The sequence below is a fragment of the Littorina saxatilis genome, linkage group LG9, assembly GCF_037325665.1.
Source record: "Littorina saxatilis isolate snail1 linkage group LG9, US_GU_Lsax_2.0, whole genome shotgun sequence".
NCBI classification, from domain to species: Eukaryota; Metazoa; Mollusca; class Gastropoda; order Littorinimorpha; family Littorinidae; genus Littorina; species Littorina saxatilis.
The window spans coordinates 62,665,098-62,691,532 of record NC_090253.1 but is presented as its reverse complement, the minus strand read 5'-3'; the positions used below and the strand labels follow the sequence as shown (position 1 = coordinate 62,691,532).

At 41.7% G+C, this 26,435-nt stretch overlaps 2 protein-coding genes across 3 annotated transcripts; both read left to right on the top strand.

Annotated features, from left to right (window-relative positions):
- Positions 1-1,585: 1,585 nt before the first annotated feature.
- LOC138976729 (uncharacterized) lies at positions 1,586-15,326 on the top strand. Its single transcript, XM_070349612.1, has 5 exons — positions 1,586-1,729; positions 3,652-3,917; positions 6,992-7,158; positions 9,029-9,606; positions 14,521-15,326. The coding sequence occupies exons 2-5, from the start codon at positions 3,915-3,917 to the stop codon at positions 15,318-15,320; spliced, it is 1,548 nt and encodes a 515-aa protein (XP_070205713.1). The 5' UTR covers positions 1,586-1,729; positions 3,652-3,914; the 3' UTR covers positions 15,321-15,326.
- A 33-nt stretch (positions 15,327-15,359) lies between these two features.
- LOC138976728 (uncharacterized) lies at positions 15,360-25,793 on the top strand. Of its 2 annotated transcripts, XM_070349611.1 has the most exons (5): positions 15,360-18,449; positions 18,726-19,857; positions 20,291-20,451; positions 20,770-20,857; positions 21,183-25,793. In XM_070349611.1, the coding sequence occupies exons 1-5, from the start codon at positions 17,866-17,868 to the stop codon at positions 21,381-21,383; spliced, it is 2,166 nt and encodes a 721-aa protein (XP_070205712.1). In that variant the 5' UTR covers positions 15,360-17,865; the 3' UTR covers positions 21,384-25,793. The 2 variants fall into 2 exon arrangements, with proteins under 2 accessions (XP_070205712.1, XP_070205711.1); XM_070349610.1 differs by having other exon boundaries at positions 15,360-19,857.
- Positions 25,794-26,435: the final 642 nt, after the last annotated feature.

Genomic DNA, 26,435 nt, shown 5'->3' with positions numbered 1-26,435 from the left:
TAAACTTAATTAACGATGTGGCGGACGCGTGTGAAGCATGTTTGAATCATGGATGTTCAAATGCTGTGTGGAGTACGCTCATTTTTCTGAAAATACACCAAGTTTGTTTGAGAATACTCTAAGTGCAAAACAGGGGTTCCCAGGTCTGGATCATGTTCTTGCTTTAGGAAGAACGACGGGCGCAGTGGCGTGGTGGTAAGACGTCGGCCTCCTAATCGGGAGGTCGTGAGTTCGAATCCCGTTCGCTGCCGCCTGGTGGGTTAAGAGTGGAGATTTTTCCGATCTCCCAGGTCAACTTATGTGCAGACCTGCTAGTGACTTAACCCCCTTCGTGTGTACACGCAAGCACAAGACCAAATGCGCACGAAAAAGATCCTGTAATCCATGTCAGAGTTCGGTGGGTTATGGAAACACAAAAATACCCAGCATGCCTACTCAACAAAAGCGGAGTGAAGCTCACTATGCTATTCGAGTATAGTTTGGGGAACCCAAATGGGCAAACAAGCTCACATGTAACCAGAAAATTCTGGAACGCTGAAGAAGAAGAAGCTTTAGGAAGGCACAATATTCCTTGCCAACACTTAACTTTGAGCCTAGGAAGGCACAATATTCCTTGCCAACTTAACTCTCATCCCTTTACAAAAACATTATGGCCATATGGGTTAAATTAACTCTGTAAACTTGCATCGGTATCTTCTTCTTCTTCTTCTGTAGAGGACTGGGTTCTTGCGAACGTCTCAGAGTCCTGCGGTTGAGTCACTGTTACCGCGAGTGGCTAGCTCTGGCAAACAGGGAGATGAAAAAGGTGGGGAGGTTAAAACTATGTACAGGGTGAAAAGTGTAAAGATCTGGTATACTGACACTGACATGATAACCGATATATTGTGCTGCCAGGAACCCACTCTTCTCCAGGGATGGCCAAATTGTCCGCCCCATTGCCAGGGGCGAGTAACAAATCGGCCGGGCTAGTAGAAACCGCCTGGCAACTCGCCCGGCTGGCCTTCGCAAATTCTGGTCAAATACAACACCTTTGGTTGTAATATTTTTAAAGCCATATATATATAAACACTGCAGATCAACTGTGGTATGTACCGGGCCAGTGACATTTCTGCCGGCTGGTGACTTTCTTGAAGTTACTCGCCCGGCTGGCGAGTTAATATTTTGAGATTTGGCCATCCCTGTTCTTATTTTGTTTGCGTCTTGGGACAGTCCCTCCATGAATTTGTAGTATGTGTTTTCTGCTTCTGGTGCGTAAAGGACTCAGGAACACAGAGTTTGAGGAGCCCTTTCCTGACTCTAAATATATAGACCTGACCAGACTGGTCTGTTAGTGCATGTATTGTTCTGAACTGAAAGATAGACCTGACCAGACTGGTCTGTTAGTGCATGTATTGTTCTGAACTGAAAGATAGACCTGACCAGACTGGTCTGTTAGTGCATGTATTGTTCTAAACTGAAAGATAGACCTGACCAGACTGGATTGTTACTGCATGTATTGTTCTGAACTGAAAGATAGACCTGACCAGGCTGGTCTGTTAGTACGTGTATTGGTTTGAACCGATCAAACTCAAAGCTGAGGAAAAAAGGATGATGTTGATGTGTATTTGACACTAGGTACAGGGGGTGACACCCGGCTTGTTTCACTTGTACTTGCAGGTTGTGCTTGGTGCCGAGAGACTGACCACCACCACACCATTCTGCCAGCAGGACAAGCCACACAAGGATCACTGTAAGAGACACTGCTCATTTTCTCATGAGTTCAAGAACAGTGGAACCCCCTTTGTAAGACTAACAAAACATCTGAGAAAATCAAGTCTTAACCTTCTTAGCACGATGGGCCGTTATTGTGGCTCGGTCGGTAGACCACGATGGGCCGTTATTGTGGCTTCGTTTGTATTTCGCGGTAATGCAGCAGACAAGGGCAACCATTGGCTTGCTTGTGTTGACCAATCAGAAGCATCGTTTGTCGAAGCTTTGTCGAAGCTTCCTGCCATGCTTTCGAGGTGAAAATTGCGAAGGTTTATCAGTAATTTTTCGACTTTGTTCAAAGTTTTTGGGCGACGTTGAAACGGAAATCGAAAGTGATCATGACGACGAGAACGTTCCTAACGATACCAGTGATTAGTTCATCGGAGATAGCGATTCTGACGGGGATTATGAAGGTAATTTGATTGTTTACATGTGTAAGAAGTTGACTCGATCCCGACGATCGATCTTTTCCTTGTTTTCAGTATGTTTTGCATGGCATTGTCTCTGATTGTGATTACGATTAGTATTGGAACTAGTGATCTGTTTTGATTCGTGTTTGTTTTTGGATTACCCTCACCATAATAAAGGTAAGAAAACATAATTATTTTAATTGGATTGCTTATCCTTTTCTCTTTTCAACAGTGTATAACTTTACTATGTTAGCATGAAAATCAAAGTTAGGAGGTGCCAATTACTAACCCTACCATGGAATAATCCGGAAGTCTGAAATAAGTGCAGTACTACGAGTGCGCACAAATCAAAAGTGCCGTACTAAGAAGGTTAAGAATAAGGGAGTCTTAATATGGAGGTACATTTACACGAGTTATCAATAAAATTAAAAATCAGAAAAATGAAAAGGGGGTCTTAAAAAGGGAGTTCCAGTGTTGTTGACATCAGGGACTGTAGAGTACACCAGACAGGACACACACTACATCAGGGACTGTAGAGTACACCAGACAGGACACACACTACAAAAGGGAGTTACAGTGTTGTTGACATCAGGGACTGTAGAGTACACCAGACAGGACACACACTACAAAAGGGAGTTACAGTGTTGTTGACATCAGGGACTGTAGAGTACACCAGACAGGACACACACTACATCAGGGACTGTAGAGTACACCAGACAGGACACACACTACATCAGGGACTGTAGAGTACACCAGACAGGACACACACTACATCAGGGACTGTAGAGTACACCAGACAGGACACACACTACATCAGGGACTGTAGAGTACACCAGACAGGACACACACTACATCAGGGACTGTAGAGTACACCAGTCAGGACACACACTACATCAGGGACTGTAGAGTACACCAGACAGGACACACACTACAAAAGGGAGTTCCAGTGTTGTTGACATCAGGGACTGTAGAGTACACCAGACAGGACACACACTACATCAGGGACTGTAGAGTACACCAGACAGGACACACACTACATCAGGGACTGTAGAGTACACCAGACAGGACACACACTACATCAGGGACTGTAGAGAACACCAGACAGGACACACACTACATCAGGGACTGTAGAGAACACCAGACAGGACACACACTACATCAGGGACTGTAGAGTACACCAGACAGGACACACACTACAAAAGGGAGTTACAGTGTTGTTGACATCAGGGACTGTAGAGTACACCAGACAGGACACACACTACATCAGGGACTGTAGAGTACACCAGACAGGACACACACTACATCAGGGACTGTAGAGTACACCAGACAGGACACACACTACATCAGGGACTGTAGAGTACACCAGACAGGACACACACTACAAAAGGGAATTCTGAAGTCTGCTTTTATCACCTAGCTGACCGATGTAGACATTTCACTTTCGCTGTGTGAATTTCACGAGTAAATGAAATATCCTTTTGTATTTGTGCAGCTGGAGTTGAGTACAACTCCGAAACGGGGCAGGAGGATTTTGCAAGGCTCAGTCCCAGGGTGCAGCAGCAGCGACCAGCAAAAGCGGTACCGGCATCAATACAAGCATCAATAGCAGCATCAATATCAGCATCAATATCAGCATCAATATCAGCATCAATATCAGCACAAGCATTATCAGCTGAAGCAGGGACAAGTTTCGTGCCACTGACAAAGGAAGACCGCATCAAAGTGGCCCAGAAAGTTGCTGACAACATATCCAGCATGGTAGGTAACACTCTAAAGTTGCTGACAACATATCCAGCATGGTATGTACCTCTAAAGTTGCTGACAACATATCCAGCATGGTACGTAACACTCTAAAGTTGCTGACAACATATCCAACATGGTATGTAACTCTAAAGTTGCTGACAACATATCCAGCATGGTAGGTAACTCTCTAAAGTTGCTGACAACATATCCAGCATGGTAGGTAACACTCTAAAGTTGCTGACAACATATCCAGCATGGTACGTAACACTCTAAAGTTGCTGACAACATATCCAGCATGGTAAGTAACTCTCTAAAGTTGCTGACAACATATCCAGCATGGTACGTAACACTCTAAAGTTGCTGACAACATATCCAGCATGGTACGTAAGACTCTAAAGTTGCTGACAACATATCCAGCATGGTACGTAACTCTCTAAAGTTGCTGACAACATATCCAGCATGGTATGTAACTCTAAAGTTGCTGACATCATATCCAGCATGGTAGGTAACACTCTAAAGTTGCTGACAACATATCCAGCCTGGAACGTAACTCTCTAAAGTTGCTGACAACATATCCAGCATGGTACATATCACTCATTATTCAAGTGCTAGCTCGATCAAAGCCATACTAAAGGCATACGGTAGATAAAAAATGTCCACCAAATACCCGTGTGACTTGGAATAATAGGCCGTGAGAAGTAAATATTCGCTGTAATGGCTTGAGATTTACTGGCCGATGTGAATGCGTGATATATTGTGTAAAAAATTCCATCTCACACGGCAGAAATTAATATGTAAAGCGCTTAGAGAAGGTCACTATATAAATCTCCCATATAATAAAAATAAATACTAGACTTTGACGCAGTTTGTGTGGGTGTACATCTGTTTTCACATCCTTTTTCAGTAATGAGGTGCTATTGCTGTCACCTTGGGTTATTTGTAAACCATGAAAAGCGTTCCATCTGTCACTATGTACACTGCTATGTAGTGGCTTTTTACTGTAACTAGCTGGGATATCCCATTGATACAAGGGCTACAATCTTGCCAAGAATGCCAATGATACATAGATCAGGGGTCGACACTAACTTATTTGGCCTGGGGCCTGTGGCCCCAGAGATGGAAATTGCTGGGGCGGAAAACAAAAATCTGGGGCCCACTCTCAGTATTCACGTGCGGCAATGCATTGTCTGTTAATGCATTGTCTGTTTTTCTTCATCGTACTGAAGCCAGGGAAATTCTTTCAACCATTTGACATTGAAATTACGACAGCGCTTCGCGCTTTTGGCTGCATCGGTCTCCTTTTTACATTTAGTCAAGTTTTGACTAAATGTTTTAACGTAGAGGGGGGAATCGAGACGAGGGTCGTGGTGTGTGTGTGTGTGTGTGTCTGTCTGTGTGTGTGTAGAGCGATTCAGACTAAACTACTGGACCGATCTTTATGAAATTTGACATGAGAGTTCCTGGGTATGAAATCCTCGAACGTTTTTTTCATTTTTTTGATAAATGTCTTTGATGACGTCATATCCGGCTTTTCGTGAAAGTTGAGGCGGCACTGTCACGCCCTCATTTTTCAACCAAATTGGTTGAAATTTTGGTCAGGTAATGTTCGACGAAGCCCGGACTTCGGTATTGCATTTCAGCGTGGTGGCTTAAAAATTAATTAATGACTTTGGTCATTAGAAATTTGAAAATTGTAAAAAAAATATGTTTTTTATAAAACGATCCAAATTTACTTTTATCTTATTCTCCATCATTTGCTGATTCCAAAAACATATAAATATGTTATATTTGGATTAAAAACAAGCTCTGAAAATTAAATATAAAAATTATTATCAAAATTAAATTTTCGAAATCAATTTAAAAACACTTTCATCTTATTCCTTGTCGGTTCCTGATTCCAAAAACATATAGATATGATATGTTTGGATTAAAAACACGCTCAGAAAGTTAAAACGAAGAGAGGTACAGAAAAGCGTGCTATCCTTTCCAGCGCAACTACTACCCCGCTCTTCTTGTCAATTTCACTGCCTATGCCGTGAGCGGTGGACTGACGATGCTACGAGTATACGGTCTTGCTGCGTTGCATTGCGTTCAGTTTCATTCTGTGAGTTCGACAGCTACTTGACTAAATGTTGTATTTTCGCCTTACGCGACTTGTTTCATTTCTCTCCACCCTGTTCTTCATCTTCATTTCCATGATGTCTTTTTACACCAGGGATGTGTCGCCACATTTTGCGTTTGGCATTTGAAGGCGATACTTATCTCTCACGCTAAAGAGCGCAATCTGGGAGTTATTTCCCTTGCGGCATTGTCCTTGGACGATTTCAATGGTTTTTTTTTTCTTGACTGCGGCATTGATCGTAACGCAAATTTCAGTGACGACTTTGACTGGCGATTTTTAGTGATTGGCTCTGGCATTAGAATTTTCGGTTTGTCATTGTTGGAATTTATCCTGGGGCGGAGTGGGCCCCAAGCTTCGGCAATGTTTGGGGCGGAACACAAAACTCTGGGGCGTTCCGCCCCCTGCCCCCGCTAGTGTCGAACCCTGTAGATTCCTTTTGCGCAGCTATGGTATTGCAATTGTTGCAACATTTTTACCTTTATATCCCCGACACATGGGGATGACTTAGCAATGAAAAAAACATGTGGAACATGATTGTAAGCTATAAAACAAATTTAAGTCGATGAATTTGGGGATGTTACCTGGACTGTCAACTGTGAGAATACATATGATTATACATTAGCAAACTTTAAAGGGACATTGCAAACATAGCCTGTTCATTTACATACTTGCGTTTGGGTTTAAAAGTTTCAAGATGAGTGTATTCAACACCTTGTACACACTGAACATGCAAGTCTGCTGTTGATTCACAGATCAGACTTGGTTGTGAAAATATTCTGTTGCTTTCTTTTGAAGGATGCTTTGAACATATTTATGTTACATGGCAGGATGCGCATATAAATGCTATATGTCAAAAAACATATTGCATTATTTTATAGTCACTAGGCTACTGTGTACCATCATTCAGAAAAGAGGATTATACAAGTTACGTCAGATTTGAGAGAAGTTGCTTGGCAATGTGCTGCAGGTACGCTTGGTTGGTCAGACGGGGGGCCACCTGACCTTTGAACTTGCAATGGAGGGACAGGTGTGGAGAGGAGACAGCAAGCCCACTCTGCCTGGCCCTCAAGAAGAAGGCAGGTGTTTGCCTGCAGACAACAGGAATCGTACAATCAGGACCCTGCTGGAGACAATGTAGGTTGCTTTTTGTTGTTATTTATATTCTTTGTGTCTGTGTTTAAGTTGAAACTTTTCTTTGTTGTTATTTGATACGCGCAATTGTTTATGGGCATTTTCCCGGCAGGAAATGGCCCCAAGAGGTACGCAGTGATCGATTGTTCCGTTATCCCAGGTATAAGCCGTGTTTTAAGATACTCTTCAGAGAGTGGAATGTTGCATATGCATTGGGATTACTGTTGGGTTTCTGACAGTGAAACTTGCTGGTATTATCTAGGATTCGGGATTCATTTTCTAAAATCCATCATGCTTTGTCAGTTAAATGCTAGGATGCTCGGATTCCGACTTAACCCCTTGACTTCCGGAACTATTTGAGGATATTGGTAAAAAAACAGTTTTGATTTGAGAGTGCATAAAAACTGTTAGGATAACAGTAGGGGAAAGAAACATATGTATGTGTAGGTAGGATAACAGTAGGGGAAAGAAACATATATGTATGTGTAGGTATATGATTGGAGATTCCAACAATACCACAAATTACTCAAAAGGGGCAGACAATGTTTTACGCAAGGGGCGGATAATCCAATTTATTCAGTTTATTAGTGAAAATATAGACAAAATGCTATTTTATGCTTGTAAATATTAAAAATATCCAGTCAAAACTAATGTAGACATTTTTATTGGCCTTTTGTCAGCATAGTTGAATGATTTTAGTTTTGAGATATGCCTTATTCATTTTTTTGTTTTTGCAACAGGTTAGCCATAATATGAGATTTTTGACGATATTTCTAAAAATAGGGTGTGTTGAATTGAGATTGCATAAAAACTGTTAGGACAACAGTAGAGGAAAGAAACATCTATGTATAGAATACTCACGTGGAATATCCTGATCAAATGTTGGATCTTCCTGACGAGAATTATCAACTGTGTCGGTTCTTTTCCTACCTGTCCCACCCCTCCCACCCCTGCCTTGTCCCCTTCTGCCACGCCCCCTTCCACGCGACGTGGATGGTTGTACAAAATCATCATTATCACTCTCACTTTCGTCACTTTCAATTTCACTTTGAACAATGTCTCCCTCGCCTCCCACCACATTTTCATCTTCACTTTCATCTCCATTGCCGGGAATATCCATCAAAATACGAACAGCTTCCTCAACAGTATAGCGCCGATTCGCCATGTTAGAGAATCGAACCAAAGATGTCCAGAAAAACGCAATAAAATCCGTCAAAATCAATCGAATTCACTCAAAACTTCACCCACATGGAGGCAGACATCTTGGCTATCGAAAACGAGGCAATTACGGACTCTCGGTTGTTTCCCCTGAACTGTAACAGAGCGTCGACTGCTGTGAGGGTCCGACCGCGCTTAAATGCGAAAGGCTTAATACTTATGTGAGAAAATTTTTTGAAAAACTCGTTGTGAAACTGGTTAGGTCCCAGTCAGCTCTCTATGAGGTCTCACATTGCGTGTGCTATCACTTTATACAATCTTATGTTAGTCCGTGACAAATTAGTGTTGGGGAATAGCTGACTAAAACATAATGATAATGTTTTGGATAGAGACTTGATTGTTGTTTTTTCTCAATTACATGTAAGTTTGGTTCAGTTTTAGCTAAGGATCTTTTGTGGATTTGATTTTGTGAGATGCTACTAGTTGCTAGTTGCCATTCCAATGTAAAGCCACTGGTTAATCAAGTTGTTTGTGTGTGTGTGTGTGTGTTTTGTTTTTAAACCTACAGTGGAGAAATGGGTGGTTTTTAATGCAATATAATGGGTTTGAGATAAAAAAAAAACCTCCTCGTCCCAAAGGTCTTTCCAAAATACTCTGCCCTGATTCTTTCAACAAATGATTAAAACGGTGACTATCACTTTTTCTCTATCTGCAGCTCCGTGAACACTGAACAGACAGGAACAGTCAACACCTTGAACAGTGAACAGCCACGAACAGTCAACACCTGTAACAGTGAACAGCCACGAACAGTCATCACCTGTAATAGTGAACAGACACAGACAGTCAACACCTGTAACAGTGAACAGCCACGAACAGTCAATGCCTTGAACAGTGAACAGCCACGGACAGTCAGTGCCTTGAACAGTGAACGGCCACGAACAGTCATCACCTGTAATAGTGAACAGCCACGAACAGTCAACACCTTGAACAGTGAACAGCCACGAACAGTCAACACCTTGAACAGTGAACAGCCACGAACAGTCATCATTTTGAACAGTGAACAGCCACGAACAGTCAACACCTTGAACAGTGAACAGCCTCGGACAGTCAGTGCCTTGAACAGTGAACGGCCACGAACAGTCTACATCTTCAACAGTGAACAGTCAGGGAACGCAGCTTCTGACAACAGTATGGAGGAAGGAGACACAGCAGTTGTGTCAGACGTCAAGATAGAGATTGATGTCGCGGAAGAGACACCATTATTCTGGCACATCACAGAACCCCACCCATACAGTAAGTAGACAAGAACGCATCAGATGTGTGAGAGAATAGATTTAAAATTTGCAAAACTTTGCTAAATAAGCATGGTTGACCCTGGTCAAATGTCAGGGTTATGATGTGGTTGTGATTTTAGATCGGTGAGTAATAATGATGAGCAATGTGTGTCTGCCAGCCATCAGCCCATCCAGTTGTCTGTCCATATGTCTGCCAGCCATCAGCCCATCCAGTTGTCTGTCCATATGTCTGCACAAATCGCCATAAATTTCGTTTAAAACCACCTTTGAAGATGATTCAAGTACAGTATTAACACTATTGTGACTAGCACTGCCACGGCGTTTACGTCCTGCCTGCCCAAGCTTGCCACCAAGAAACTTCCCAAAAATCAGTAACTGTAAAGAAATCTGTCTAGCAAGCTTGAATTAAGTCCAATCACCACCACATTTTGTGTACTAATTCAAAAATGGATGCCCAGTTCAGTCGTGCTATTCATAAGTTTGTCACGCGATTTGTTTTAGCAAAGGGGGGTGAAAGGGGGATAATTTGTGTTTTTTAACGTTTTTTGTGTGTTTTATTTTCTACTGCTTTTTTTAAAAGTTATTTTTTAACAGAAAGTATTATAAATAATGTTATAACCAAACAAGGTGTAAAACCTATGAATTAGCTGAAATATTGTTAACATTGTACACAGAAATAAGGAGACAGTACAAAGAAAAAAACAAGCAAATCACGCATTCACTCACAGCATCCTGACTCAAATGAAACAAAACTGTAACACTCACCAAATGATGTCTAGGTAATCCATATTGAATATAAGTCACATTTTCACAACAAAGTACCAACTGTACACCTATGAACAATTCCAAAAGGATTTGAAGGCTCCAGCCATCCATTGTTATCAGTGCTGCCACGCCCCCAGAGCTCTTGCACGATTCCGAGATAGATAGATCTACATGTTCGTCTAGCAGTATCACCGCCTACCACGTTTAGTTTGCCGACTCGTACTAGCAACAACGGGACTGTTTCTTCCTCACTTTCACTGCTTGTATCGCTTTCGTGAGGCGAAAACGATACGCCCGAATCATGCTCTACGGAATCCTCTAGGTCCAACATCCGGAGAATCTCCTCCCGAGACAAGGCTCGCCTTTGATTCATTTTTTTTCTCAAAAACGCACACAAATCAGGCGAATTTGCAAATGGCAGAAGGGGACGCCAAGTGTATCAAGGGAAACAACTCAATTTATTTGCAAGCTTCAAAAACCGGGAAGCAATCACGAGTCGTGTACCCTCTATGGCTGGTACTGAAAAATGCGCGTCCCGTCCATGGGCGTGTCAGCGCTGGTACTGATTTATCAGTGTCCCGTCGCGAAAGTGTTAAACTGTAGCTTTAAATACGCTGCTTGTGTTCGTCTGCTGTCGCCCGAAAAGTAGGTAATCGTGTTTCTGATTGGCTGATGTGTGATAGGGTTTGAAGCCACACTTTTCAAAACGGACAATCAGAGCGTGCCTTCTATATTTGCGGGCTGAATCTAAATATGCCTTGTGTATATCTTGAACATGTTTAGATCTGCAAACTGTGCTACGATTACAGTAAGCCTATTTCAGTAAGAGTAGACCTGTATAGAAACAGATGTTCGTATCAACAGACAAAGCGAAAGCGGCACGGTAACCAGCATTATACACACCTAAAAAGAAGAAAAGGGATTTTTGAAAAGTATATTGATCCGGCTCGAGCCTCATAAACACAGTGCGGTGGAAAATGAAAACTCTGAACCCCCACCATCGCCTTCGCCATTGCTCGCTTATTTGGGTTTTGTGACTCCTTCAGATAAAAACAAGTCGCGTAAGACGAAAATACAACATTTAGTCAAGTAGCTGTCAAACTCACAGAATGAAACTAAACGCAATGCAACGCAGCAAGACCGTATACTCGTAACATCATCAGTCCACCGCTCACGGCAAAGGCAGTGAAATTGACAAGAAGAGCGGGGTAGTAGTTGCGCTGAGAACGATAGCACGCTTTTCTGTACCTCTCTTCGTTTTAACTTTCTGAGCGTGTTTTTAATCCAAACATATATCTATATGTTTTTGGAATCAGGAACCGACAAGGAATAAGATGAAAGTGTTTTTAAATTGATTTCGACAATTTAATTTTGATAATAATTTTTATATATTTAATTTTCAGAGCTTGTTTTTAATCCAAATATAACATATTTATATGTTTTTGGAATCAGCAAATGATGGAGAATAAGATGAACGTAAATTTGGATCGTTTTATAAAAGAAATATTTTTTTTACAATTTTCAGATTTTTAATGACCAAAGTCATTAATTAATTTTTAAGCCACCACGCTGAAATGCAATACCGAAGTCCGAGCTTCGTCGAACAATACTTGACCAAAATTTCAACCAATTTGGTTGAAAAATGAGGGCGTGACAGTGCCGCCTCAACTTTCATGAAAAGCCGGATATGACGTCATCAAAGACATTTATCAAAAAAATGAAAAAAACGTCTGGGGATTTCATACCCAGGAACTTTCATGTCAAATTTCATAAAGATCGGTCCAGTAGTTTGGTCTGAATCGCTCTACACGCACGCACACACACAAACACACACACACACATACACACACACATACACCACGACCCTCGTCTCGATTCCCCCCTCGATGTTAAAACATTTAGTCATAACTTGACTAAATGTAAAAAAGATGAAGAACAAAGTCAAACACAGTTAGACTGAAGACTGGTTTTGACCCTGAAGACGAACTGACAGGTTTCAGATCAGTGTGGACATCAAACTTTTGAGACGTTTTGTAAACAACCTCCCGGCAATACTCCTTTGTCTCATTGTGAAATCAAGCATTTAAAAGCATCGAAGATTATTTTTATATGTCGATGTCTGAGAAAATCAGACTGTTTAATTACGTCTAATAAAGTTCGCGGCGTCACAGACAACACAGATTTCCTCGGGAATCTACACGCCGCCACCTCCCTGTTCGAAAAGATGGACAAATAGAAAAGAAAATAACAAAGTTACAAATAAAGTTGCTGTTGCTAGTTGTGAACAAGATGCTGACGAGCTGAAGAAAGGTGATAAGGATCTGAGACACGTCACAGTGTTGTGCGATGACGATATGCTACCTGTCACTTCTTCTTCTTCGTTCATGGGCTTAGACTCCCACGTTCACTCATGTTTTGAGCACAAGTGTATTTTTATGTGTATGACAGTTTTTACCCCGCCATTCAGGCAGCATACGCCGATTTCGGGGGAGGGATGCTGGGTATTTTCGTGTTTCTATAACCCACCGAACTCTGACATGGATTACAGTATCTTTTCCGTGCACACTTGGTCTTGTGTTTGCGTGTACACACGAAGTCACTAGCAGGTCTGCACATAAGTTGACCTGAGAGATCGGAAAAATCTCCACTCTTAACCCACCAGGCGGCAGCGACCGGGATTCGAACTCACGACCTCCTGATTAGGAGGCCGACGTCTTACTACCACGCCACTGCGCCCGTCGCTACCTGTCACTGAAATTACACGCTAAAGTTACGTTCAACTTCAAGCACGATTTTCTTAAAATCGCGTTTTTCGCAGCATGCATTGTGGTTACTTGGATATTTTCAAAACTATTTATTCGATTGTCATAAAATTTGGCACGATGTTTTTTCTCGTATTGGTTTACATTTTGTTCCTCGGAATAAGACTTGCGAAGAAAGTTGTCATTTTTGTGACTGTTATTCTATTTGGTACTTCTTTTGGCTGATCGAAAACAATCTTGTTGTGCATTTGTCAGAAAGCTGGAGGAACAAAACGCAGAGGAGTCATTTTGTGACACTTCGGCCAAATTTGGTGACAATCGGATGAATATATAGTTTTGATCAAATGTGTGTAATGCAACACCGACCTTTCACGTTGGCGTCAAAACACTTGGTCCTAAAAATCTGATATTATGAAATTGTTTCTGCGGATAACATAATAAAATTTGCACCCTGCATTCCTTAATTATTCAGGTATATATCGGGCAAGTTTTGTGCAAATCGGTTTGTATTCAAGTGTGTAGCGCGAACACAAAAAACGCAATTTTGCGCGAAATCTATGGGGTTTCCTTACCTTAATCTTAGTTGCAGAGGGTACTCTGAATATGTTGCATTCAGGTTGTTGTCATTATGGGGTTTCCTTACCTTAATCTTAGTTGCAGAGGGTACTCTGAATATGTTGCATTCAGGTTGTTGTCATTATGGGGTTTCCTTACCTTAATCTTAGTTGCAGAGGGTACTCTGAATATGTTGCATTCAGGTTGTTGTCTGAAACATGTGATTACTTTCTGTGACTCGGAGCACCCAAAAAAACCATGACAGTGGACACAAAAGTTTCTTACATGTAGAAAATCAACACTTGTTACAGCTCATCCAGACAGGAAAAGGATATTCAATTCTGTTATGAGTCATTTAATCCTGAGAGCTTTGCAGCGGTATGATTACCGGCACGGTTGGCCTAGCGACGAGGCGTCCGCCCCGTGATCAGGAGGTCGTGGGTTCGAACCCCGGCCGGGTCATACTTAAGACTTTAAAATTGGCAATCTAGTGGCTGCTCCGCCTTGCGTTTGGCATTATGGTGTTTGTGCTAGGACTGGTTGGTCCGGTGTTAGAATAATGTGACTGGGTGAGACATGAAGCCTGTGCTGCGACTTCTGTCTTGTGTGTGGCGCACGTTATATGTCAAAGCAGCACCGACCTGATATGGCCCTTCGTGGTCGGCTGGGCGTTAAGCAAACAAACAAACAAACAAGCAGCGGTATGATTGCACACACAATCTATAGAGCAAAACGAGCAAAGTTTGTTTTCATCTTTTAGTATCAGGCAGTGAAAGTTTGAAGAAATATTTTGACATTGCTTCATGGATCTGGTTTATTTTTGTTTCCAGTGCCAGCCAGGGAGGGTGTGGTCACAGAGAACACAGCTACCATGCCTACAGTGCAGACATTGGAAGCTGCAGTCAGGTCTCACAGGGATACCTGGCTGAAACAAGAGATACAGACACCAGCAACACAGACTGCAGTCAGCACTCACAGTGATACCTGGCTGAAGCAAGAGATACAGACACCAGAAACACAGACTGCAGTCAGCACTCACAGTGATACCTGGCTGAAGCAAGAGATACAGACACCAGAAACACAGACTGCAGTCAGCACTCACAGTGATACCTGGCTGAAACAAGAGATACAGACACCAGAAACACAGACTGCCGTCAGCACTCACAGTGATACCTGGCTGAAACAAGAGATACAGACACCAGAAACACAGACTGCCGTCAGCACTCACAGTGATACCTGGCTGAAACAAGAGATACAGACACCAGAAACACAGAGTGCCGTCAGCACTCACAGTGATACCTGGCTGAAGCAAGAGATACAGACACCAGCAACACAGACTGCAGTCAGCACTCACAGTGATACCTGGCTGAAGCAAGAGATACAGACACCAGCAACACAGACTGCAGTCAGCACTCACAGTGATATCTGGCTGAAACAAGAGATACAGACACCAGAAACACAGACTGCCGTCAGCACTCACAGGGATACCTGGCTGAAACAAGAGATACAGACACCAGAAACACAGACTGCCGTCAGCACTCACAGGGATACCTGGCTGAAACAAGAGATACAGACACCAGAAACACAGACTGCAGTCAGCACTCACAGTGATACCTGGCTGTTTGTATAAAGAAAGCTGTGAAGGGGAAATATTAGTTACATTTTCCTGCATTTTAATAGTGTGGCTTGTTTTAGATTACGTTTGTATTTCTGACACCATTTATTTAATTTTGTTTCGTGTCACTCGAACCAACGCAATCAGCAATTCAGTTCATTGTGGTAGATGGCAGATACAATGTAAATCAAAACATGTTTACGTATGTTATCTGCTACAGAAAACGGAAGAAGAAAACACGCGAATAAAAAAAATAATCAGTTGTGAAACTATGATAATTGATGATGTTGGTAATGTTGGACACAACAATTCAGGTGTCAAAAATAACTTACGTAATAATTTTCAGACTTTGCCTGTAACTGTGAATATTTGCCATTGCATATATATTCAAGTATGATTTGAAAAAAAATTATGCTTGTGCTTGATGTTTATATTTCTTGAAAGTTGTAAAATCTCTATATTTATGGTGTAGGATAGCCTTTATATAATGTAAGTTAGATGAGACACATTACATTTGTCGTCATGTGTAACTTACACGTTTGAAAGGTCATTTGTCTGGTATACTATAAGGAGAGCCAGATGAGGAACCACATTCTTTTCAAATACAATTGATTTTACTTCCGTTTATGTTTAATCAGAGTAAAAGTCTGGGCTGGTAACTAATTTTGTGTGTGTGTGTGAATGATGTAAGTAATATTTGACACAACATCGCTAGCTTGTTCATTGATGCGTACTGAAACGCAGTTTGTGAGTTCAAACTTATATTGTTGGAAATATATTATCAAGATCATTTAAATCTTTAACCATGAAGATAATCGATTGCTATTTAATCGGTCAATTTTGTTCATACAGTAACAATTGGTAAAGACAAGTCAAACCCACCAAGCTGTACAGTCTGAAAAAAAACCCAGTGACCTGTTTTGTTGTGTAGATAAAAATAATGAAGATATGTGTTGACTTGAAATACTTGAATAAAGTAAAATATTGCATGATTTTGTCCGAAATGGCCATGGCCAATAAAACAGTCTAAGGCAAGAAAAGTGTAACTTCTATTTTAATACTTGTAAGTAACTAAGATATATAATACTAAAAACACTTCTGGAATTGAGTGGAAGGGTTGGTGTCATAGAAAGATCTATATATTAATAATAAAAAAGATGGCGAGTCTGTTGAGGTCCCAATTACTATTTTGAAAGAAAGAAAACGATAAGCCACACATACATAGTTGTTTGGGTTGTGTTCATGTGCAGGATGGTTCGACCTGAAATGCCCGCAATGCGTCGAAGTTTTAGGGTTGCGCTCCGCACACCGCCCGACAGTGGGAAAGAAGAAAGAAAAAAGGGAAAGAAGACGGCCGCAGAGGCGTCGAGAGATTTTCGAATGAGAAGGAAAGAAGATCCTGAAACATACAAATTGCACTGTGAATATGAAAACAATCGAGTGAAGTTGTTGATGGCAACGTTGAGTGATGAGAAGAGGAAGGCGTACAATGAAGTGACGGCAAAACGTGCAAAACGTTGGCGTAATAAACAAAAGGCGAACGGGAACCCTTGCAGTAGTTACATTCCACCGAAAACCCGGAAAGAGAAGGAAGAACAGCGAAAGAAGTGGGCAGAGAGTCAACGCAAGCGGCGAGCAAATATGACTGAAGAAGACAGGGAGCTTGCCAAAAAAATAAGGAGAGCAAACTATGCAGCAAAGCAACAACAGCTGAAAGAGGACTGGAGGCCACATGATCTAATATCCCAGGATTCCCATCAAGCCTCGACTTCGACCCAAGTAGCCAAGCTCTGTGGATATGACCCCATCAAACCTCTCAGACTCGTCCATACAGCCGTCAAGTTGCAAAGAAAAGAATGCAATGTACAAAGCTGTGTCGCGGACACGAAAGTCATTGCCTAAAGACAAGAAAAAGCGTGCTCAGGTCCTGTCGAGTTTGTTGCATCGATCGTCACCGGCCACGAATAAATTTGTTCACGCTCAGAACCCATCAAAGGAAAAGGAATGCGCTGCTCGCAAGGAATTGGATTTTGCCATTGACAGTATCAAAGAATCCATGATCAACTTGCGAAAGAGAAGAAACAAAAAAGACATGAAAGCCAGAAGAACTGTGGCAGCCATGCAGTTTGAAGAGAAAGTACACAGTCGCTGAAAGTACACGACTAGGAATTGGTTACCGTCTGTTTGTCAAGTCATCAAAGGTGAAAGATTTGGATGCACTCGATCTTGACGAAAGGAAGAAACGTAAGGACTGCATCGCACAAGAAGCTGTTGACAAAGTTGAGCAGTTTTACAGGAGGACTGATGTATCCAGGTCATTGCCAGACGCTCGCAGTGCTCGAAAAAAGAAGTCTGGGGAGGCGTTGCTCGCAATGAGGGTCATGGAGAGGTCATCAGAATCAGCTTTCATTGCATTTAAGGAGTACTTTCCAGACGTCAAACTGTCTTTCACAAAGTTCAAGCAACTGCGACCCAAAGATGTGTACCCATCAACAAGTTCAAGCAACTGCGACCCAAAGATGTGTACCCATCAACAAGTTCAAGCAACTGCGACCCAAAGATGTGTACCCATCAACAAGTTCAAGCAACTGCGACCCAAAGATGTGTACCCATCAACAAGTTCAAGCAACTGCGACCCAAAGATGTGTACCCATCAACAAGTTCAAGCAACTGCGACCCAAAGATGTGTACCCATCAACAAGTTCAAGCAACTGCGACCCAAAGATGTGTACCCATCAACAAGTTCAAGCAACTGCGACCCAAAGATGTGTACCCATCAACAAGTTCAAGCAACTGCGACCCAAAGATGTGTACCCATCAACAAGTTCAAGCAACTGCGACCCAAAGATGTGTACCCATCAACAAGTTCAAGCAACTGCGACCCAAAGATGTGTACCCATCAACAAGTTCAAGCAACTGCGACCCAAAGATGTGTACCCATCAACAAGTTCAAGCAACTGCGACCCAAAGATGTGTACCCATCAACAAGTTCAAGCAACTGCGACCCAAAGATGTGTACCCATCAACAAGAATCAAGAAAAGGGACTGCCTGTGCGAATATTGCGAAAATACGGACCTGAAGCTTGATGCACTGCGACGGTTTAGCGTGCAACACAACCTGGACAACATGACGTACAAGGACAGGTATGAGCTGAACAGAGACACACTGTTTAGCGTGCAACACAACCTGGACAACATGACGTACAAGGACAGGTATGAGCTGAACAGAGACACACTGTTTAGCGTGCAACACAACCTGGACAACATGACGTACAAGGACAGGTATGAGCTGAACAGAGACACACTGTTTAGCGTGCAACACAACCTGGACAACATGACGTACAAGGACAGGTATGAGCTGAACAGAGACACACTGTTTAGCGTGCAACACAACCTGGACAACATGACGTACAAGGACAGGTATGAGCTGAACAGAGACACACTGTGCCCCAAAATCCAAGGAGAGTACAAACAGGCTTGTATTGACAGAAAGTGTCTCGAGTGTGGAACATCTTCAGTCGAGGTGAAACTCCGCCCATTGCTTGAGACCCATATTGCTGAGAACGTCACATTTTCAAAATGGGAGTTCATCAATTACGTCCACAATGGAATCAACAAGAAGTTGGGTAAGACCCGAAAAACCGTACCAGCTCCGGAGTTTGTTGCTCAACTTGTCAGTGATGCAACAACACTGTCAAAACACTTGTTTAACGCCCGTTGGCAGGGGAACCAGTATGACTCCATCAGCAAAGATGTGCCTGGGGGATGGGTGGTGTTCTGCCAAGATTTTGCCGAAAACTTTACCTGTTGGGTGCAAGATGAAGCGCAAGGGGCACATTGGGCCCATGACCAAGTTACACTCCATGCAAATGTAGCGTCCTACAGGTGCCCAGTAGACGGATGCGAGCTCATGGTGAACCACACACTCATGGTGGTGAGCAACGACATGAAGCATTGCCATGATGCTGTGCACACATTCAACTCTGTTACTCTGAATTTTCTTGTGCATCAGCAGGTGCCCATGAACAAGATCATCATGTTTTCAGATGGGGCGCCCACCCAATACAAGAACAAGAACTCCTTTTGCGACTTATCGCATTTCTTTGAGGACTATGGGCTGGAAGGTGAGCGTCACTTTTTTGGCACAAGACACGGCAAAGGACCTTGTGATCGAGAGTTTGGCACTTTAAAGAAAGCTGTCAACCGACGCATCAAAGGACGTCAGGCTGAAATCCACACTGCAGCAGATTTCTTTTCCTTCTGTCGTGACCACTACTCGAGAGAAACGGACCACTGTCACTACGAGCGCTCCTTCTTCTACGTGCCCACAGAAGATATTGACAGGCACAGAAACAGAGCACAGAACCTGAAGCCTCTACCACAAACTCGCCAGCAACACTGCCTGAGAAGGGTGGAACCCTTCGTGCTGACCTACAGAGAGAGGAGCTGCTTTTGCCCGATTTGCACAGGAAGGGATGAGGGACGATGCACGAATGCCGACATAACAGGGGAGTGGAACGTCGCCAGTGTGCTCAAATGGAGAGCATGTAGGGTAAGTGCAACTAAACATTGAATTAATGCCAGCCTCACGTTTTACTTGCCCTGATAATGGATAGGAGTATATCAGGACACGGCTTCTGTTCACTGCATAGACAAATGTGGGCTCTGAATATTGTTGGACAGTTAATTTCAGAACATTAATTTTGTATGTTTTTCAACAGTGTAAACAGTAGTTAAGAGCCATATTTTATAAAACTTTCGACACACATGTAATGGCAAAATAGCATGACTGTTCTTACTTACTTATAAATGCACCCCTGAATCGTCCTGCGATTTGACTAAGTACTGATGTTGGCAATTAGTATTTTTGCTTTTCCTAAAAAGTTACCATTTTGGACTAATGCCATTTTTGCGTGTCGACGACGATATATTGCTGGATTTATTTGTGTGTGCACTACATGTTAAGTTGGCTCGTACATTTTCAGAGACCTGCAGCAAACAACAGTCTGCCGGCTTCTCCTGAACACGGTGACGACAACGCCAACCTTGCCCCGCGGATCAACGCACCTGCTCCCCCGGCTGGTGACGACAACGACAACCTTGTCCTGCCGAACAACGAACCTGCTCCTCTGGATGTTGACTTGAGGTAAGCGCGCCAACCCCCACCCCCCCAACAACAACTATATGTATAAAAAAATATTTGGCTAACCTATATTTTTTCCTGCTGACCCTAACCTTTCTTGAAAGACACATTTTGCTTTTATTATTCAATACATATTGAAAACTATTTCGCATGGATTTGACATAAACAGACAGCACATTTCCTGATAAACAGACAGAGTTGAACAAAATGTTATCCCCTTTTGGAAGCCATCATTGTTTCCTCAGTAGGTATGGGGGGAGGTGGAGCTGTCTGCTTGTGAATTTAGGATTCACGCAATAATTAAACCATTGTTATGTGCAGGTTCCCTGATCCTGGAAGTGGAACCAAGATAATCCTGATCGATAGCTTCTACCCAGTGACCTGGAATGGAAAGCCATTCCTCTGTCAGGTTTGTTTCCCCTTTTCAATTTGTCGATTTTGGTGCTTTTGTCTAAGTGTATTTTTGCAAATTACAGATACCGTAAATTCCTGGTCAGAAGCCGCTACTTTTTAAGCGGAATGGAGTGTTAGAAGAATGCGATCGTGACACGTGGATTTTTTTTTTTTAGGGCGGCTACGAAAGTGAATGTATGTTTTGCCCCATTTTTTTTTAAAGGCTTGTAAGACGGTGCGGTTTGGAACCCGGAAAGTACAATATTATTTTCATAAAGTGTTACAGTGTGCGTAGCAGGTTATAATTTCATCCTGTTAAATTTCAGTCTTGTGTTTTTCAGGTGAAAGCTTTTGACGACAACGAGGTGAACAGGACGGCTAAAGTGCACTTTATGCGCCAAGTCAACGAGCTCTACACATGGCCAGCACGCCCTCATATTTCATGGGAACCGTTTTCCTTCTTCCAAGATGCACCTGTCACTCTCCAGCTGGATGAGAACTGTTCAACTCACCGACAACAGTTTTACAGAATACAAGATTAAACGGGCACTCCGGAGGAATACTTTTTGTTTAAAGTCAAAATCCTTGCCTTCCAAAATTTATTCTAACCCCAGTTTTAGTGTCTAAGAAACTCGCAATACGTTACAGATGTTTCATGTGACATGCGACAACAATCTTTGACTTAAATGTCTCTTTACATCAATATTTCAAAATTATCAAAATTTTAGTGTCTCATTACTTACGCTTTACTGTGTATCTGTTTGTGACCAAAGACCAATGAATCGAATGAGTGAGATCATTTCAAACTGTATGAGGAACCTCTTACACACCAGACTAGATTTCAAGAGTACTAGAATTCAAGCATAACAGACTTCACAATTTTGGTGTCTTCATAACTTACGCTTGGTGTCTTCATAACTTACGCTACATCTGATTCACTTGCTATATTATTTTCAGGCCTTCACTTTTGTTTTCAGTTGTGTTGCATGGTCTACCAGAAAGGTGATCAATTAAATCAGCAGCATTACAATGCTGCCTAATCTTGTTCTTGTAAAAAAGTGATGGACTTGCCAAATGATGTAAGTAATGGTGTCTTCACAACAACTATTTCTTGCTCAATTGATTTACACAAAATGTAACTGTCTGGCTGGATTTTATGGATAAAATGTAACTCAAACACTAGACAAAATCAAAGATTCCAAAAGTTTTAACTTGATAGAAATATCTTGCAGTTGGTGTCCACCAAGTACTTACATCATTGTCCATGCATACCTATGATTGACGATCAATAAAGGAAAGAGACATGAAGGCAATTATGTTTTGATTTTTATTTCCGGTAAAGCTGTGTTTTAGCTCCCATTACAATCATAGACTTTTCCATCTGAGCATTTTTTATTTTTGATGCTCATGTCAGAATTTCATTGCTCAGTATTGTGCCTGTCTGTGTTTCGTTGTCAAGTTTTACGTCACATAACTTGTCATAAGTTCCATTTTACCGCAAGTATGACACATGTATGGAAAGTTCAGAAGTTCATTTTGCAATTTAGTGGATTGTGTTTGGTGCAGGAAGTGATAGAGTTTAGCAATCTTTATTTTGCTGGGTTTTGATCGTTAATCGGTCATTAATTCTGAGTAATTAATCATAATTACTTTTTGGTCTGGACTTGTAAAGTTATATCTTGTAACATGATTGCAAAGTATTTTTCACACTGGTTCTGTAGCAACAAACCAATTTCTAATGTATGCATTTTTCGTAAAGTTATCAGCTGTCAAAGTTTGTAAAGAAACACAGGTGTGGCTGTCAGTCAGGGATTGAGAGCCGTTTTGATGAGATGAAAAAGGCGCTTTCAGAGCAGTCCGCACGGACAGTATAAATAGCCTCGGGTACCAGCATAAGTATTCAGTTCATTGTTCGACTCCGCTGACCGCTCGCTGCGTTAGAACCAGCCTCAGAGTATCGTGGTAGACCCAGGGCCCAGAGGCATGTGCCCATTCAGTGAATAGTTGGTTTTTATGCACTTGTGTTTGAACCTGTGTTGATGTCGGCAAAGGGTTGAGTTCACTGTAAGTAAACAATGATTTTCTTGTTTTGTTTACTATGCCATTTATTGTGACTTGATCATGATTGTATTACTGCTATGTTTTGTTGACGACTGAAATGATGGAGTATTTGTCTTTCGCTGATAGCTGAGGTTACGTCAGGTCAGATGTCTAGATATTACGTCATAGTCCGTCAGATCAAACTGTAGACTAAACCATGTTTCGTAGCGACTGTATGGTCCATTGAGCAGTTAGTTTTGGATGCCAAGCTTTCAGTTAAAGATGCTTGGTGAATTTTGTTTAGCATTGGCAAGTTCGTGTAAATCGGCCGAATTGCAGACGCATCATGGGGTATGTTGATACGATAACATTGGTTTCTTTCTGAGCCGGTAAACTGTGTCAATCGAGAGTATGATGTAACTCATCAAGAGTTGTGCCTTTTCTAAATTTACGATTCACTTGGAAGCACTACTGAAAGAAGCTGCTTTTATTCAAAAGAGCTGTTAGCTGTTCATAAAGAGATTCATGTCAGGAACGGATAATGAGATGAAATAATGTGGAACCTGAAGGTTATGGTTATCGGTTTTAAGACTCTCGCTCCATCTAATCAGTGCATTGATTGAATTGTGGTATGATTTCTTATTGTTGTCCCAGAACATCCTTGTCATTTTTATATTCTATTTGTTGTGTGTTCTCTCTCTCTCTCTCTCTCTCTCTCTCTCTCTCTCTCTCTCTCTCTCTCTCTCTCTCTCTCTCTCTCTCTCTCTCTCTCTCTCTCTCTCTCTCTCTCTTCCATCATCCTTTAAGCACCTAAAGTCATTAAAAAGTTTTAAAAAATGTGTTAAAAACCACTTAATGTCTGAGTAGTTTAACGCCTTTTGACTTACCAAACTTAGTATTACGTCAAAAATATGCTGTGCATTGTATATTCTGAACATATTTTTGTTACACTATTGCTACATGTTCGATTGCCACCAGCTTGTATTTATAATTACCTGCATAGTATGCATTTGATTTTATGAATAACCACATATGTATGCTCTTCATGCCTCATCTTTATCATCATCATCATCATCATTATCATCATCATTATTGTCATCATCATCATCGTCATCTTTATTATCACGTTTTCCGACCTCCTTTTGTTGGTTAACTTTTTAACTTTTTAATTTTTAATTTTTTTTAATTATATAATTGTGTGTCTATGCGTCCCAAGGACAGATTGTAAGAAAAGGCGTAGCCTTAAATCTAAATCCTTGTAAAATAAAGTTCAATTCAATTCTCTCTCTCTCTCTCTCTCCATAGATGTTATTCTTCTGGTTGCCAGTTAATTCTTCTTGTCTCAGGCTAGGATTTGAGTTGTTCTTAGTTCACGTTGATAGAATTGAGTCAGTCCTTGCAAACTTTGGATGTATATTGAATGTAGGTCAAATACACAGCCTAGCTGCCAGAACTGTATTTGATGTGGCACTACTAACCTAGTTTCTGTTGCAATGCTGATGCTTGTAACATAACTATGCCCCTGTGTTGTGTGTGTGTGTTTGTTTGTAATTGTTTGGTTGTTTGTGTTTGTTTGTCCTAGTTGTGTGTTTGTCGTGTGCCTGTGTTGTATTTCTGTGTGTGTTCCCATCTCCCACCAATTTTGTGCTTTGAAGAATGATTACCCTCATTTGTTACCTCCCTTGTGGTGGTAGGAAACTGCTGTACAGTTTGGTCAGTACATAGTGCCACTTACTGACTTAGTCCATTCAGGACTTTGGTTATTTTGCATACATATATTGTAGGTCTTTTGTATTCTTTTTACTAGAATCCTTTTGTGTCATTTATGCGTTGTTGTTTGTTTGTTTGTTAACTGTCAGTTTGTTTGTTTACTTATTTGTTTTGTCGGTATTTGTATGTTTAGTTGCTGTACTGTTTATTTGTTGTTGTTCGTGTTTGTTTGGTTGGTCATTGTTTGTTCACCGATTAGGCGCTAGAGTATTTGATGTATAACCCATACCCAACAGTCCCTTGTTGATCCTGGCATAAAGTAACTTGTCGGTGATGTTGTGAGGAATGAGATTGAGAGTTTGTACTGTACACGTTGACTTTCTATAAGCTTGTGTTCTGTTGTGCTAGAAACTCTGATAGCGACTTGAACTTACTTGTGTAATTTGCATTTGACTTTCTAGTCATGGTTTGTTCATGTTGTTTTTAGGACTGCGGTATGTTGTGTTGTGTCACTCTTTGCTCTAGTACTTATGGTGTTGTGAATAATTATGTAAATATTTCCGCTCTTGTTGTTTACAACATTACTTTGATTTTATTGCCTATTTTCATGACTTGTTTCCTGAAAATTAAAGGCACAGTAAGCTTCCCGTAAACCATCACAGAGCTCCCCGAGCGTCTAAATACAGTACAAGCATACTTCCATTTGAACGGGAACATCCTGGCTGCTTTCTGTCGAGCGTGAGACATTTTCCAAGAATTTATTTTCGTGGACTTGGCCCTGAAGAACAATGGCGCCTCGTTTTTGCGCTAGACCTAACTTTTAAAATCTAAATAATAAATTGACAGCTTGTTACACAAACATTCTTTAATCATAAAAGAATTCGTTTTTCATCAAGACAAGATCAGAACAATTCGAAGTTGTGAAAGTTTAAAAAAAGAAAAGCCCGGAAGCAGGGTCACGCAAGGGTCGTAGCAGACGACGGCCAAGTTTATCAGTGCAAATCGCCGTTCCTCTCAACAGTCAAAAGCCATCGCTAGAGTTCTTGAGAACCACAGCCGTTGTTTCGTGCATAAAAAACGTGCTATTGTAGATAAGCTCACGTCGAGTCGCATTCAAATGACTAACTATGACGACTGCATTGTGAAAAGGGGAAAAACTGGATCACACGGGTTCACGATGGCTCAGGGGTAAGATAAACCACGCAATTGGTGAGTGTTTAAATGAAAGGGTGTTTGTACTGTGTGTAAAAGCCTGACCGTATCTGTGATGGTTTACGGGAGGCTTACTCTGCCTTTAATAAAAAATTTTGTATTATGTTTTCAGGTCATTGCGTGTTGTTTCACGTGGGGTTTAAAATAAAACGATGAACCCCGCCATTCAGTCTGTTTGAGTTGAGAGTGAGAGAGAACCTCCCCACACAAGTATGACCGTTTTTACCCCGCCATTTAGGCAGCAAGCTGCTTTCGGGGGAAGCATGCTGGGTATTTTCGTGTTTAACCCACCGAACTCTGACATGCATTACAGGATCTTTTCTGTGCGTACTTGGTCTTGTGCTTGCAAATGCACACGAAGGGGGATAAGCCACTAGCAGGTCTGCACATAAGTTGACCTGGGAGATCGGAAAAATCTCCACATTTAACCCACCAGGTGGCCACAGCCGGGATTCAAACTCACGACCTTCCGATTAAAAGGCCGACGTCTTACCACCCCGCCACAGCGCCCGTCTTTTCAACAATTAAATCAGGCTACAGCAACAGTGTCGTAAAAATCATGGGTAATCTAAATATTTTAAATCATACCTCCTCTTGCTCTTCTGAGTTCCAAACTTTGTAAATTTGAAAAT